The following is a 17018-nucleotide window of genomic DNA, read 5'->3' on the forward strand; positions in this document are numbered from 1 at the left end:
TGTCTTTAATTAGTATTCATTTCAAGTACATTTTTATCCATTTCATAAAAATCTGGTCTGACTGAAGTTCTCATTATTGTAAATAACTGACTGGATACTAAATCTCAAAAATGATACTAGAAAGCAGTAACCTAATTCAAATGCCGTTTTTCCAGATTCCCATTAATACTGCTTTTTGGTTCATTTTGTTGTATCGCTACTAAAATTACAGTCTATATGATGCATTGGAGCTCGAGAAGGTTGAATTTTGCCAGTGATGAATGTTTTATCTAACAGGCACCCTGCAACACACTCAAGATGGTAGGTGTTGCGCAGCTAGCTCAGGTCTTTACTGTTGCCAAGATCTGAAGCACAGCACCAAGCTGAAGGGAAAAAAGAAAAGCTAAAAATCCTGTATTTTCTGCTTTGGTAAGTTTCCGTGTGTCATTCACTGACTTTTTTCTACTTCACCATATACATGCAATATAATGTTATAAGGAGAAAGTTTTCAAGCCTGACTTCTATTTCACAGAATCGCAAAATCGTAGGAGTTGGAAGAGACCTCTGCGAATCATCTGGTCCAAATCCCTGCTGAAGCAAGATCCCCACAGTAGATTGCAGGAAAAGTCCAGGTGGGTCTTTGAGTATCTGCAGAGAAAGAAACTCCCCAATCTCTCTGGGCAGGCTGTTCCAGTGCTCACAGTAAAGAAGTTCTTTTTCATTTTTATATGGAATTTAATTTCCTCACTTTTGGAGAGGTTTGCCCATGACGCTGTTCCTGTCATTATTTGGATAGTGATATGTTATCCCTATCTGTAGATGGAGATACAGGCTAATTTAACCACAGCTGTACTGCAGGCCAACGCTAGTTGGCCTGGACTCCAAGGACACCCATACTCTTCAAGTTCTTCCATTTTGCAGCACCATACTTCTAGAAAGGAGAGACACAACAAACTTCTTGGGGTTGGACTGGATGATCTCCAGAGGTTTTCTCCAACCCCTATAATTCTGTGACTCTTTTCTGTGCACAGATCCTGGGGATGATCCCCAGGCAGAAACAGACTGCTCCCTCGGATTATGAACATCTATCTGCCTTTATGCTGATCCCACTGTTGGTGTCAAAGTGACACCTTCCTAAATTCTGGCATTTATGATTTTCCTAGCATTTTCCACAACAGCGTTTTGTAATAGAATTTCTGTGTTCACATTCTCGCACAGTAAATGGTCCTGAAACTTTGTTGGCATCAATTTGTGTTGGAGATACTGCTACATTTGAAGCCTAAAAGTCAATTTTGTCTGTTTTCTGACTATATAGTCTGACTATTTCATCTACTTTGTCCCAAAACGCCTCATTTGAAATACAAAGCCTATGTAAACTGCCAGTATGCAACCAAGTGCATCCTCCTCGTTAAAAGAGTCGGGATATCTGTTTTTTTTTTTTTTTTTCCATTCAGGTCTGGACGACTTTGGCGTTCGCAGTCACCTGGTGTTTCAGAGGCACATCAGCCCCTGCCCTGCCCCAGCTCCCGCCCGGCGAAGGGACGCTGCCGCCTTCCCACGCTCCTCCGGCCTCGCCGGGCCTGGCAGGGGCGCGGCGGAGCCTCCCTCACGCCGCCCGGACCGCCATGACGCGGCGCGGCTGGAGGCCGTTCTACTGCGTGAGCTGCTCGTCGCTGGCAGGAGGCGCTGGGCCTTGAGAGCCGGAGCAGCGAACTGAGAAGTGGCGAGAAACCCGCAGTGCGGGGAGGGGGTGGGAGGCGGCAGAGCCGGTGGTGCTGTTTGTCTGTGAGGCAGCAGGGAGGCGTGGGGTGGGAACTGGCTGGTGGCTGTGGGCTCGCAGGCTGTGCTTCTCTCGGGCCGGGCTCTGCTGCGGCAGGAGAAGGTTGCGCTCCCTTCCTGCTCGGGCCTGTACTTCTCAGGGCCCGGGCTAGGCAGCGTGCTGGTAGAGGTGTGCAGGTGTGTGGGGTTTGCAGGGCTTGGTGGTGTCCCCCACAATGCCGCAGTTAAGATCTGGGAAGGTGGTCGGGGCTGAGACACTGCTTGCTCTCCGGGCTGCGGAGGTGGGGTGTGAGCTAGGGAAGCAGGTGATAGTCGAGCTGAGTCCTCAGCTGGCGCCAGAGAGGGAATCCGAGCAGCCCTCACCTTCACGTTCCCAACCTGCTGCACTCTCTGTAGATTCCTCTGAGCAGTTGACTTTTCTTCTGTCTGTGCAGAAGGAGCAAGCCAAGAGTAGGCAGAGGCCAGGTGGTAAGAAAAGCAAGGGGATACAGAGTAGGGTGTCTTCTGAAAGGAAGAATGATTCTGCTCTCCAGGTATCAGACAGTGCTGTGTGTGAAGGTGGGCAAGCAGCCATAGTGGCGGGAGCGTGTTTGGAAAAGACTGTAGGCAAAGAGACAGGACAGGGTCAGCAGTCATTTTGCTTAGGAACTGACTTGCGGAAGACATTGTCAGGCAGCCCAGAAAGACCAAACCTCTCTGGTTTCCAGGAGAATACGCGACCCTCAGGAAAAAAACGCAAGCATTCCTATATGGAATTGAAATTGCAAATCCCAGCCTTGGAGGAGGATCTTGAGAGGACAGAGGGGCATAGTGTTGTTTCCTGTTTGTCAGAACCTGAGGTGCTGCAGCCTAGAAAGGGTGCGTGTAGCACTGAAATGAAAGGCACTGCCTCTTTAATGATACTGAATCTGCAAATCCCAGGTCTTAAGAGTTTGGGGACTGAGGAGTCTTTCTTGTCTGAACCAAAACCTCAGGAAGTGGTAGGTAACCCAGAGAGTGTGGATGGGTGTTCCTTAGAAAGGCTGAAAAAGCCAAAGAAGGGAGGAAAGAGAGACTTGACAAAGAAAGGCAGGCAGTCTTTGGTGAAATCAGAACTACAAGGGCCAGGACCTGCCCTGTTAGAGCTGTACACACAGTGTGTGGAGTCCAAGGAAAACTCTGCAAGTCTGACAGAGGAAGACTCATTGCCATTGCTATGTGTGCAGGGCTTAAGTGGCCAAGAACAATCAGAGATTGGAGGAGAGCAGCGCAAATGTTGCATCCGAGAACATCAGCTGAGCTCAGACCTTCAGAAAGGAGCAGATAGCAAGCAGGAATGTGGTAAGCATTTGTCCCCCATTGTAGAAGTACAGGTTTAGAATTTGGGCTTTCAGGACAAGGGATGGTGCTCAGTAAGACCTCATTAGAAACTAAAAATAGGAGATAATTTTATTTCTGCAGGTGGAAGTGACTTTGAGGGACAAAGTCATGCAGGCAGGAAAGAGTGGTGTGTATCCTGTCTTAAAGAGCCTGTTAACATGTCGCCAGTCATTTAGCTCTTATCTCTACACTTCTTGAGATAGGAACTTTAGGAAGGGGGAGAGCTTTTTCGAAGTAGAAAAGTGGTCATTTAGCCCAAAAGAGAGTAGACCATGTTACCTGGGGGTGAATAGGGGAAGTAGGAGGTATCAGGAGCAGCAGGCCCTGAGTAAGCATTTTAGATTTTATTTTGTGATATTAAGAGGATTATATCAGCTGAACAGTTCTGGAATAGGGTTTTAAAAAAATCTCCTTTTTTCAGGACAATTATCTGTAAGGCATTCTTTCTGTTTTAAAAATGAATATATTCAAATGACAAACATTTGCTGTAGGTTACTAGTAAATAATTAATCTAGATACCGTATCCTGAAAAAATGAGATATTAAAATTGTTTTACTTTGAAAATTGAGATCTTAACAAAATTTTACCAATATGTTCTCAAGTTAATTCTTCGTATTTTTGCATGTACAGTTTACAGAATCTGTATTTGCTCTCAAGTAAAAAGTATTTTACAAAATTGCAAGTCCTGGAATTTTCTTGGATCTGGGACAGTCTTAAGCATTTAATCAGACTATATATCTGAAATAAATGGTTGTATTATTATGTTTATAAGTTTTTCTATTGCAGAGAATGTATTGTGTAAACAAAAGATTTGTAAGGCTGATTGTGCAAATGCCATAAGCATTTTCTTGGCAGACTTGCTGTAATTGGTTTCCACCCATTTTAAATATACAGCTTCCATTGACCTTTCAACATCTTCAGGTTCTGTTGTTTATCTGTAGTTTTCTGAAGACAACATAATTTGATACTTTTAAGGCTGCTAACAGTGCTTACTTAAAGAAAAAAAAAATGGTGAAATGCAACTGAAATGTTTTTGCCTTATGTAGTGTTATGCTCTTTACTAACCTTGACTGTTTTTTGTTCTTTTTGTACAATTCTGCAATAAGGTTGTTGTTTTTTCCCTTAGCATGCTGTTTAATAAGATTGCTTTGTTTCTGAGCAGCAAAGAAAAAACAGAAAAAAAATAAACAAAACTCAGGTGTACAAGCTGTGAAGAAGTGTAAAGCAACTCTAATGAGATCAGAAAATCCCTGCGAAAAGGAATCTCACTTCTTGGAATCTCCTGCAGTTGATGCATTAAGTGGGACACAAAGCAATATTTTTCTGTGTCATCCTGAAGCTAAAAAGTCTGGTGTACAGTTTAAAAACAGGAAACCCAGAACTGATTCTATCACATGCTTGCAGAATCTTAGCCTAACTGCAGCTGAAAAAGTGATGAATGCAGAACATGATGATACAGAGAATAGTGGAAACAGCCTAAACAGCTGTAATAACTTGCTTGATGTAACAAGAAAGAATCCATTTGTAAGATTGGAGGCCTGTAGTTGCATCAATACATTGGTAAAATCTTCAGTGAATGGAGGTATCAGCACCTTTAATGTAAGAGGATGCTTCCATAAAGCCCAGGATGAGAGGAATTCCAGTAGTCCTGGTGATAAAGAACAGAGTGATATAAATTGCAGCACTAATAGAATGCAAAATGAGAGATCACTCATAAAAGATAGGTTAGTGTTTAATAAAGAAGTAAAAGCTCAGCATAAAGGGCATTTTTTGTGCAACCAGAGTAAAAACAGTAAGTTCTCAAGTGAAAAAAAATGTAATGCTGTTAGAAAGAGTAGAAAAAAGATGAAAATCACTGAGATGTCAGCCATGCAGACTGTTTTCCCAAATGTCAATAATGAATGCAGTAAGTGTGAGTTACCAGGAGAAGCTGCAGTTGCCTCTTCAGACTCCTCTGCAACCTTAGGACTAAATAATAAAGAAACAGCTCTGTCAGATTTGTATGACTGTGCATCTCATCTATGTACAGAAAGCAGTACTTGTGAAGCACAAAAGAGTAGAAAGAATAGGAGAAAGAAGAGTACTAAATTACTTGCATTTGGAGATGGCTGTGAGAAGACATCTCATCTGTCGACAGTAGCAGAAAGAGAAGGTTCAAACACTGTGGCATCACAGTGCTATTCTCCTACTTCAGGTAGCCCGAGAGCACTAACTCATGCTCGTAATGTTTCTAATCATCACAACAGCATGATGGATGAAAAATTAAATAAAGTTAAGAAGAATTTGCAGCAGTTTACCTGTCAAAGAGCAATACCTATGACTGGCATACATGTTTGGCCTATTGAATCTTGTGCCAGGACTTCTGCATGGGTCCCTGAAAGTCGTTGGTCTGTCTCAGAAGGAAAAATAATTTTAAGTCCAGTCTTTGCAGAGTCCTCTGATGAAAGCAGTGTCAAAACTGTAGGAAACAGTTCTGTGGCAGGGAATTTGAGACAGCTGGTTTTGCATACATCGTTGGCAGAAGTTAACAAAGAACCTGCACATAAAATAATGGATCTAAGTGCTGACTGTCTAACTTCAGTTGAAATCTCAGAATCCTCTTCTGTGGGTATTTATGAGACTTGTAGAATGAGCAATGAAAATGTGGAATCACCAATTAATATGGTTAAAAGTGCTGTGTCTTTTAACCCTGATGATATGCAAGAAGATAAAGCAACCTCACATACCTCACATTTTACAAGTGCAAAAGATAAAGGAACTGAAACAAAAAGAAACCTGTCTGTGGCAGACCAGAATAGTGCATCTAAAGGAAAACGAAGCAGAGTCAACTTAGACCATAAAGCAGCAGTTGTGAACCAGATGCTTTCTGAATTAGAACAAACAACAGTACTAAACACCAGAAACCTGACAAATTTCAAAATACCTTTACGCAGAAACAAACCTGAACCTGGGACGTTGGAACCTGTCAGTTCAGTTGAGAGTAAAACCTGTAGTCCACCAGAGCTTGATAGCACTAGTGTTTCAGGAAGTCAGAAAAGAGATGAGAAGACTACCTTGATGAAGGTGAAGCAGCAGCCTCTTCCTGTAGTAAGTGATGCTGTATCTTCAGCTTCCATGAAGAAAGAAGCTGATGAGGTCAACAGTAAGGACTTTCGGCACGATGGCTGTGAAAAGCTTTCAGATGAGATGTCCACACTCCCTGATCCTGTCTTTTTATACCCATGTCCTCTTGAGAGACAGATAAAATCATCTTCACCTGACTTCTGTGGTACTGATTTTGTATGGAAATCAGAGGTTTCCCATCATTCAGGGGATGCAGTTGACCACCGTGTTGCATTAGAAATACATGATGACAGCAAATCAAAAGCCAGTCTTCCACAACACAAAAGTGAAAAGTTTCCAGATGTTCTTGAAGCTTACAACAAAGATGTTCTTGTCATTGATGTGATCCAGGATGACCCTGATCTTTTTGGAACCAGTGGTGAAGAGGAGTTTACAGTCACAGACAGTGAAAATTGTCCTGCAAAGGCATGCTGTTCTAGCATCTTCATTAAAGAGGAAAAGCAATATCCCGAGTGTGCTGTTACTTCAGAAAACAGTCATTCAGTAAATGGTAATTTTAGGTATGCTTATTGTTCTGCTTTATGACAATAATGCTAACCTCGTATTGATACACTTTGGTTGTAGTTGTCAGGCTTCCTAAGTGTCAAAGCTTGATTGTGGTAGAGTAGTTTTCTGAGTGAAAATAAATTTTTCTGGTTTGGTTTTGTTTTGGTTTGTTTGTTTTAAAGAACTAGGATAAACTCTGAATGGAAGGAATACCTAATCCTCAAGCATTGGTATAGATGAAATGAAATATGAAATATAAACAAAGCTGATTATTAACGATAGTTGTCTTAATAACTAATTATTTTTGAGTATCTGACTTAAGCAGTATCCCTTTGAGAGTAGATTTTACATGTAAATTCATACAGTATTTGTCTTTTTTCTAGGTGTAGCATATTCTTTTACTGAGTCTGTATGAGTAAGCAACTGTCTCCACAGTAGCGTTCCATTCTCAGTTTCTCTATCCACACTTCTCTTCTACAATCACACATGTGAATAATTCTCAAATGTGTAATTTGGCTGATGTGTTACAGTTATTTGGGATCCTTCATTCACGAAGTGTCTAATATGCATTTGTAGGCATTTGTGTTTTTCTGGATTTTGAAGTGATAATAAAAGTCATGGGGGTGGGGTAACAAGCTTTTATAAATCAAGCCATAGTGCTTTGTGAGATAGGCCGTCCAGTATGTGAAGGAGCCTGCAGGAAAGCTAGGGAGAGGTTTTCTATAAAGGTATGTAACAACAGGACAAGGGGAAATAGCATTTGACTGAAGAGGATACATATAGGTATCAGGAAGAAATTCTCTACTGTGAGGGTGGTGAGACACCAGAATAGAGTTTGTGGATACCTCCTCCCTGGAAGCATTCAAGACCAGGCTGGTTGGGGCTGTGAGCAGCCTGGCCTAGAGGGAGGTGTCCCTGCCCATAGCAGGGGGTTGGAGCTAGATGATATTTAAGATCCCTTCCAACCCAAACCGTTCTACGATTCCATTCTGTGATTAACTCATCAACTCTGTAGTCTTGTTTTCTCTCTAAGCTCCGATACTTTTCTTTGATGAAGGAGTTTCAAGATTAAATTCTTTAGGTAGGAACTACACAAGAATTTCATCTGAAAATTAGGGGGGTTTATTGATGGGTGTTTTATTTTCTTTCTCTGTGCTTTCTGGGTAGCCTTAGGTTATCTTTATTTTAAACGCTAATTTAACTTTTTCCAATGTTGCACCATCTAATAACTGCATTTGTTTTTTTCTGTGTGTCTTTGCACTTCTTATCCTTTTCCTGTCACTAAGCTCACAAAAGAGAGCAAGGAAATCAGTGTGCCAACCAGTTTTCTAGACATGAGAATATTAAGCTTCTTTTTTTAATATAAAAATACTTCTGCTTAAGCAAGCCTGTGAAGAGCAGTATTCAGATGATATGTCTTTAGTAGGAGCATCCAACTTCTTAAGAAGTAGTTAGGCTGTGTCATAGTAAATTTGTTAGTATGAGTATTCCCTTTGGGAACAAGGCGACTACCTCTGACAGAGCATCAGTACCCTTTCTTGCTTTTAGGACACTTCTGCTTTTTACTTTCCTCCTTTCAAGTAAAACTCCCAAAATTTAATCCTTTTTCAAATGCAGAGTAGCAAACTGAGCTACGCTGGTTAACACAGCTTGTGCTGTAAGGAGATTTGTTTAAATTTAATCAGCAGCAACATGCAAGATCATTCTGCGTTCACTACTCAAACTCTGACTACCGAGTCTGTCCTCATTTCCGGAACTCTAAAATGCATTGACTTCTTAAGGTTCTGTCAGTGCTCTTAGATTTCTTAAGCTGGTGATAGATGCAACGTGCTGTATGTGATGGAGGCACCTTCTTGACAAAATCTTACAATGTGGCTCCCATAAATGTTCCACACTATGCAGCAAAATCTGGTAAAGATTGGGAAATGGCTTCTGACCTGAACATGAAGATTTCAGGCTCTTGACTCTGTTATATATTTTCCATTAAAAAAAAAAAAAAAAAAAGTTTGTGATGGTGATAGCTTTCTGAAACTATCTGCACTGCGATTTGAAAGAATAGTTGTTATAAGCAAAATCATCAAATAAATGCATGGGAGAGAAAGGAAAAAGCTTACGGAGAACCTGATTCTGAGAAGAATCCTTCCTATCTCTGCAGACTTGCTGGGGCATAATTAAAATCTCCTTCTTAGTAATTTTTGTAGACCTCTGTAGGTATTTGTACCTCAGTGATGCATAGTTCAAAGTTGCACATACTGGGGAAGTGTTGTTTTCATAGGTTCTTGCAAATTGCCATTGTTTTTTCCAACTATTCTTTAAAATAAGTGACCTAAGTATCTTTCTGCAAACAGAAGTTTTTCTTGCTGTCTTTAAGATTCATTGTTATGCAAAATATCTTGAATGTAAAATTACTACAAATGACATTTCTTTATTTGAAACTCATGAATTGGTTTGTTAGTACGCTCTTTCAATAATGTACTCTATAGAAGAGAATTCCCTTTTTCAATACTTTAAGCAAAGGTGAAAGGAGGTGATGAGATTTTAGATTTGGGATTTGGAAATGTCTTAGCTTTTCTTACTGTATTTACATGTACTTTTATGGGAATAAGCATAGAACAGCCAAAAGAGATTTAAGAACACTCTAATGAGCATAGTGTTGTAACTAAGGATCTGTCCGTGGCTAAAAGCATTAGTGCGAACTTTAATTGTACAGAATTGTAATTGTACAAATTGTACAGAACTGGTTGGATTAATTCTGTTTTGCAAGATGAGAATGTTAAGTATACCTTTTGTTCAAAACAGAGACATTAATATACAAGAATCTGGAAAGTTGAATGATGCTGAAAATTCATGGGATTTGATGCTAAAAGGTAAGCGTTTTTAGAAGTTTTTGAATGTGAAATCAAGGAGAAAGTAACCACGAAGATATTTAGGGGGAAAACCTAGGATTTATACTTTCCATATAAAACGAGTGTGTGTCAGCTAATAACGTCTTTTATTGTAACAGAGATTTCCCAATTATATGAAACGCAGGTCTTTTGAAATGATACGAATCTCTTTCAAGAACATCGTTTTCTGTGATTCCTGTCTGTTGATTTTACTCTTTCGACATCCCTTGCTCTTTAACCAAAAATTTCTGTTAGTTGATTAGACAGTAGTAGGACACTGAGTGTTTTCATTAGTGTGTTAAGTTCGTGTTGAAGGAGTAAGTTTGGGTAGAAGTAGTATCCTGGAGAAAAAGGAGTGAATTTCTCCTTGGGAATAGTGAGAGGAGAAAAGGTTTAACGTCTTAGTGATTAGAAGGCAAAAATGAAAGGTAATGAGTGGTAAGAGTTCAGACACCAACACCTCTGAGGAGAAGTAGGGAGCAAGTCTACAGGTAGAGACCTCTTATCTTGTAAACAGGGTACGTATGGTGGCATCTGCAGAATTAAGGTGATGGAAACCAAACCTGGAAGCAGGTCCTGTGCTATTCAGTAACTTCTGTGTTTGTTTAAACTAATTGTTGTTTTACATCATAGTCAAGTAAAATTAGAGGCCAAAAAATTTTAAGTCTTCTTGTGCTGAAAACAAAGAAATAGATTAAGCAGCTCCTTCTTCCCAGGTCTGATTAATGTAGCATTTTGTCACGCACTTAAGTACCCTCATTCATATCAACCTATGCTAGATGTATGACTTCTTAAAAGACAAATGACCTGTACAGAACAAAAAAAGATGACTGATAGTGGTTATCACTGGCAACTTACATGTTCATTTGGAAATACGTTTTACTTCATCGGTGCATTGTGTTACACAAGGATGTCATGGCTGGTTGTCTGAGTGGCTTCACAGTGTATGAATGGCAACAAATACTGCAGTTAGGGTTGAGCAATCTGGATGACGTCAGTCATCTTTGTCTTTCAAGTAGAAACGTTATGTACACTGTCTTCTTGCTGATGTGTATCAATGATGATGCAGACTGGTGACGGTGATCCAATGAAACAAAGAATTTTTTTCTAACGGAAAGCTCTTTTATTGTGTGTAAAGAGCTGCTTCAGAAAACTGTAGTCAGTTGTTCCTTTCATTTCCTGCAGCGCTTACAGAAGGTTCTGACATTTCCTGGCATTGAATACTCCTTACATGAATTTTGAGTTTTTCATTGCTGCCTGTATTTACTGCCGAGTTGCATCGTGTCATTACAATTAACTTACCCTTTCTCCAGTAAAGACTTAAGTCATTATTTGCTTAGCAAATTGCTATATATATCTTGGGCTGTTCTCTAACAATAAATCTTAACTGAGTTTATTTTTAAAATACTGAATTAAATGTGATATAAATAAACCTGTTGTATTATTCTGCAGTTACTACTGTAGAACGTACAGCCTACAGCCCGATTGGAATTTTAATTGCAGATTCAGTTTAATATTTATTTGACAGGGCTCATGCTTTAAGTGGAATAATTTTACATACAAATTTTGCATTTACAATGTCCTACAGGTTCTTAAATGTCATTGTATTAAGTTTTTAAAATATGTAGTAGAAGTAATTTTGTCTAGGTTATAGTATGGGAAACAGACGATGTGTTTTGCATTCTCAGCTTCAGATATTAAAACCCACAATTCCTCCAGTGGAAACAGTCCTATGCGAAGTTTTACTGAGGACTCTTTTGAAGATGGACAACTAACAGAACTGGATGAACTTCTAAAGAGTTTTGAACTAGATGAAAAGGTACCGAGAAATTATGCTTTGTCACTGAACAGTTTAAGAAATCCGTGTATTTGGGCGGTTGTTATTGCTGATGCTGTTTCATCAATGCTTTTAGATTCCTGTAATGAAAGGAATATTATTTTCAGAGTGTTACGATTACTACGTGCTATTGACATTTAAATTTTTGCTTGATGGAACTTAATTTTCTTAACCTGTCATTAATAACCTGTCATCAAATTTGATATGAAACAACTTGTTGTCATCTCAGTTTTTACAGTAATTCTGTTTGGAAGGGACTGTTCCAATGGACACACAGACACTTCTGTGCGTAAGTGACATACCATAAAAGCTGGTGTCAAATATTTCTCACCACACAGTCTTGGAAGAACAGGGTGGTGTTTGAAAGCTGGGGAGCTATGCAGCCATCCTGCATCTCAGAAGTGTTCTGTGGTTGATTACTGGGGCAAACCTTCCATGACATTCACTTACTGATTTCCTGGCAATCTGCGGGAGCGTTAAGCAATTTTCATGCTCAGTGACGTTATTTGACCTTTCTACCTTCTATCACCTCCTTCTTCTAGATAAGCTGCCTAGGATTTTTTAAGAGTTGCTGAAGTTTTATGGTATTTACTTATTTGATAATGGATTAAAATTTGCATTTCACTGCCGCTCAGACACAGGTGCTGATAGTGTCTGTCATTTTCCACTACTTCTGGAGTGGGTAATGGTCTTAACTGGGTAAGTTAAACTGCAAAGTACAGATGGCTGAAGATTGGTAAGTGCACAAGTGAGGTAATCAAACAATAAAGAATTGATTTCCTTGGTAAAATCGATGTTTAAAAGAGGAATATAAATGTTTCCTTCAGCAAACGGAGTTGGCACTCATAAAGTCTGATTCATAAAGTGAACAGCACTCTTTTTTCCCCTACTCTTAGAAAGGATACAAAGGGCTGTCAAATGGTACAGGTTATTGATTAAGTAGTACTTGTTGCAGTTCTGCCAGGCCACTCCAAAGATGGGCTACTTCATAGTGTTAAGGCTTTATAAAGTCAGGATCCCAGTATTTTGTTTTTCAGTGCTGTGAGATTAGCTGTAGGTATTTTCCAAACCTCAGACTTAACCAAACTCAAACCATAAAGGTTTATTTTAAATATCTTTGCAGTTCAGGTTTGCAGATGGAGTGGCTGCTGTGGAACCAAGAGAAAAAAGTGAAGCTGGAAAAAGGTACATGTACTGTGTCCTTAAGGTAACATGATGTTCCCTAGTCACTCTACAAATGGAGTATGATATTTTTACCAGTACACTGTCGTCATTTTAATTAATGTTTTCTGTTATATAAGAAAATAAAAGTGAAATAATATAATTTCTGTGTGCTATCTACAAGGTTATACCAGTATTCTAGTTAAAGCCTAACAGGACAACAGAAGATATTTTATCCTCCAGCAGCTGACTGAATTTATTCCCTTTATGCCAGAGTCTCACTTGTTCCGGCATCTCTGTATGAGTGCAGTATGAGATGGATATATCTTCAGCCACAATAGTACTTGCTAGAATTCAATAAAAATAACACTTTCATTTCTATATCTCTTTGAACTTGACAGAATTCATGAGAGGATTTAAAGATTTCATTCAAATTCAAGCTGACAAATACCTGAATGGAAAAGACACTTAAAAATATGGCATGTGGAGTTAAGCATGTGCTTAACTGTTATGTCAGCTTCAAGTGGTGCTTACACTATTTATTGTATGTATGACTTGCATATGTACAATTCAGAATCCTTCAGTTGCAACCTCCATTCAGCGTCAGTGGGAAAAAAATGAAGCAGAAGATGACATTGTAGAAAAAATATCAAAGTTATACTTAAATTATGGAATATTCCGGTAATCAAAAGAGAAATTGAATCATAGACATTTCAGAGTAATTTTCGCAAGTAGTCAAAGAACTTTAGCATAGAGTATTGCTTTTTTCAGGCACCACTCGCATTTCTGTGACTGAAGTCTGTCACAGAGTGCATTAAATGGAAAATGCTGCATCTATTCATTAATCAGCTGGAAGCTCCAAGCTCCTCCTTCTGCTTAAGTGTTTTAGATTTCCTTTATAGCATATATGGCTCTTTGTGCTACAGAAAAAGTAGATTATGCTGGATAAAAAAAGTTTGTGCAAGGGATACCACAGTAATTCATTTCATTCCTTAACAGAGCATTAGAGCTAAGATGTGCTGTCATAGTTGAAACGCAGCACTCTGTACTTAGAGAAGGGTTTAATCCTTTATTTGGAGTAAAACTGTTTTCTCTAGTTTCACTGGAAAACATTACCATTGCAAAATTTCATCTAGAAGAAAACACAGTTGTTATTCCTCATTAACAAACTCTGCTTCTAATGGTGACTTCAGTTCAGTAAGCAGACAGATTGTACAGCTATACAGTTTAGAGTTCTTGGCAAAATTATGTGTAGTTTGATGTCAAGATTAAAAAGAGCTGAGACTGCTATCCTGAAGGTGGGCTGCTGTTAAAATCCTGTTTTATCAGCTCTAAGGCTGGCATGACAGAGATATGCTAAAAAACATTTTATGCGGTGATTGCAAAATTCTGGGCCGCTAGGTGCACGCACCTTGTTTTCCCTCTGGTGGGGAATAATAGTCTGTGCTGACTGAAATAAAGATTGCTATTGAGGAATTTGGGCATGGTGGATGCAATTTATTGTCATCCGCATTAGCATTTTTCCTAAAAACTGTATGAAAAACTGTGCAGATCAGGAACGGTTTGAGTTACCCTGGCTAAGAGCTACTAAATAAATGGAGTGTGACCCTCACAGAAAACAGCAAGTCAGTTTCTTTCTCCAAACAGCAAGCATGATGTGGTGTCATTTGTACTTAGCCTAAATTATTAATTGAAGGGGGAGAAATCTGATTAAAGAGTGTTTTTTTTTTTCTATGGCTTTATTTACAAATAAGAAAGAGATCATTAAGCATTTTGCTAGCAATATTTGTACCTTATTTTGGAAAACAAAACATCTTCAAAATCTAATTACCTAGGATATATATGTTTGGGAATAAAGGCAGAATAGGTTTTGAGTTCTCTTGAATACAGTCGATTATTAGGAAAGAAAATGGTTGGCTGTTCAAATGTTCTGTGGATTACTTCTTTGTCAGATATTATATGTAACAGACTACTGAAAAGTAGAGCTTCTTCAAAGGTGGCAGAAATCATCTCAAACTTCCTGTCAGCTAAGTGAGAAGAAAAAAAAAGTGATTCATGTGTGCCCTTCCTACTCACAGAATTTTATGTAATTACACTCCAGAACAGAATAATCTCAGCTGATACTATAATGAGATTGGACCAAGCTGTGGGAGTAATGAAAGTAAAGTTGTTGGGACTGCCAGCCATTCAACTTTACTGTGAATTTTTTAGTGTCACTTTAATTCTTGAAGAAGTTGTCATTTTTTATGCACTTAATACCTCCTTACATTTGTTTCTGATATGGAAGAAGCACCTTTTGTAATTTGGCTATATCTGTTTTTTAATGCTCAACAGTGACTGTAAATACAGAGATCTTGTGAGCTGTGAACTGCTCTCAGAATTGCCATTGCATGCCCCGAACGTGAGCAACTTCAGTGAAAGTATGGTGCAGAAACCCTGGAAGAATGGTACTGTGTGCTCTATTGAGAAAAGCTCCAAAATTTATTTTGACGTGTTACTTACCTACAAAATTGTAAGGATTTTTTTTTTTTCAGTTTCCAAAGTCGTTTTTTGTTAATTGTGCATCTGGAAGCATAAATGTAAGCATAATGATAGACTGATTTTTTGCTTATTGAGTTGTTCACTTGTTTCTTGTTTGGGATTTTTTAACCATTTTCTTATTTGGTAGGGTCAGATATCAATCGTTTTATCTTGCTATTTATAGTCTTCAAATACTTTAATTGAACAATAATGTCTGCATTCTTAGGATTTTGACAGATTGTGTATGAACCATGTTATTAGCAAGTAACTTATTTTTCTTTATTTATGGTCAGAGAATGTGACAACAGGTTTTCTTGATTGATTACTATCTGTCAGCACTTCTTGGCAAAGGAGTTTGCCCACCTTGCCAACGATCAAAAATTTCTTGTTTCTGCCAACTCAAATGTTTGTGAAGCATTTACTAAATTGGATCAAGGAAATGATCTAGAATTAATAAGCAGCATTTAATTTTGACCTAGTATATTTCATGACTGGGGCAGTGTACCACTGAAGTGTTTCTGTTAATAGAGAAATCATAATTCAATGCAGCTGTAGTCATGGTTTCCTTCTCTTTTCTCTGCACATGAGAACTGTGATGTTTAGCCTTACATAAACATGTAGTTTTATTTGGCACACAGGATGAAGGAAAACAGGACTATTTATGGACAGATATGCATTTTGTTCCTTTGCAGCACCTGTTTTGGGATATTATGTTTTCAGAATTATTGGTTAATATGGATATTTATAAATCTGGATTTTTAGAATTGAGATTGGTGTCAGACATTCTTGTTTAATTTCAGATTATACTGCCAGCCTGAGCTTTTAGAGTGATTTTATCATCTTACCAGTATATTTAGGAAGTGCAAGAAACATAAATGCTCTAAGAAGCAACTATATGTCTGTAAATACGAAATTACAGACTGAAATATGTCTGTAGACTACAGTGGTTTAAACTTGCTTGTGGCTTTGGCTTTAAAAGTGTATAAATCTTCTGAAGAGTTCTTCTAAAGCTTCCATAGCATTGGTCAAAAAAGCTGCCAAAGCAAGAGCATCTGTGCCAGGAAAGAGTAAAACAGGTTTTTTGTGGGTTTTTCTTGTTTGTTTGAACGATGAAGGCAGGATCAACTCTTTAAGATCTGCTCCCTGTTAATTTGATGTGGTGGGAGGAGAGAGTGCAGACTGTTCCAAGGACCTGGCCAGGAACTCCGGGCAGTGGGGACAGGCTTGTTAGGCTGATCACTGGGAAAAACTTCTTGGAAAGAGTGGTATTGCATTGAAACAGGCTGCCTGGGGAAGCGGAAGAGTCGCCATCACTGGAGGTTTTCAAGAAGTGTGTAGATGTGGCAGTGAGGGACATGGTTTAGTAGGCATAGTGGGGGTGAACTGATGATTGAACTAGATGATCTCAGAGGTCATTTTTCCAACTTTGATGATTCCATTGTTGTGTGACAGCTAGAACTGTGGGAGGAAACTTCTGAGTTAAAAGTTCTCAGGGGCATTTTATTTCTGCAGCTGGTAGCCGACTGTTTTCTCAATGTTCTTTCTGTGGCTAAATCTTTCCTAAATTCCCTATCACTGCTGCTGTGACAGTACTTAACATTTCTGTAATTAATTGTTCTGTTATATGTATGCTTCCCATCCTATGACTGTCCTGTCTGTCTAGAATGATGCACAGATCAAGAGTGCAAATCTCCACTGGAACATGACTGTTTATTGGATGTTCTTTATTTAAACTGTAGTTTTTTGGAAAGCACTGAGCACCCTGCCTTTTGAATGCCCAGTTCTTTAAAGAGGCCAGATGTGCACCCCAGGAAGGAAGGCATTTGAAAGCTCATCCTTCTATTTAAATATGAAATTAAAGAATTTGAACTCGTGTCTTCCATTAATAT

At 38.9% G+C, this 17018-nt stretch overlaps 1 protein-coding gene across 1 annotated transcript in view; it reads left to right on the top strand.

Annotated features, from left to right (window-relative positions):
* Nucleotides 1–1973: 1973 nt before the first annotated feature.
* The window catches only part of TOPAZ1 (testis and ovary specific TOPAZ 1), a gene marked incomplete at both ends in the record, with an annotated part of 41285 nt that continues 26240 nt past the window's right edge, over nucleotides 1974–17018 (top strand). Inside the window, 8 exons of the mRNA XM_079538485.1 lie at nucleotides 1974–3078; nucleotides 4406–4699; nucleotides 5147–6740; nucleotides 9526–9593; nucleotides 11300–11430; nucleotides 12572–12655; nucleotides 13184–13290; nucleotides 14944–15121. Of these exons, the coding sequence (XP_079394611.1) occupies nucleotides 1974–3078; nucleotides 4406–4699; nucleotides 5147–6740; nucleotides 9526–9593; nucleotides 11300–11430; nucleotides 12572–12655; nucleotides 13184–13290; nucleotides 14944–15121 (3561 nt within the window). The remainder of the gene's footprint in view (nucleotides 3079–4405; nucleotides 4700–5146; nucleotides 6741–9525; nucleotides 9594–11299; nucleotides 11431–12571; nucleotides 12656–13183; nucleotides 13291–14943; nucleotides 15122–17018) is intronic.

The sequence above is a fragment of the Tetrao urogallus genome (genome assembly GCF_951394365.1).
Source record: "Tetrao urogallus genome assembly, chromosome: 7".
NCBI lineage: Eukaryota > Metazoa > Chordata > Aves > Galliformes > Phasianidae > Tetrao > Tetrao urogallus.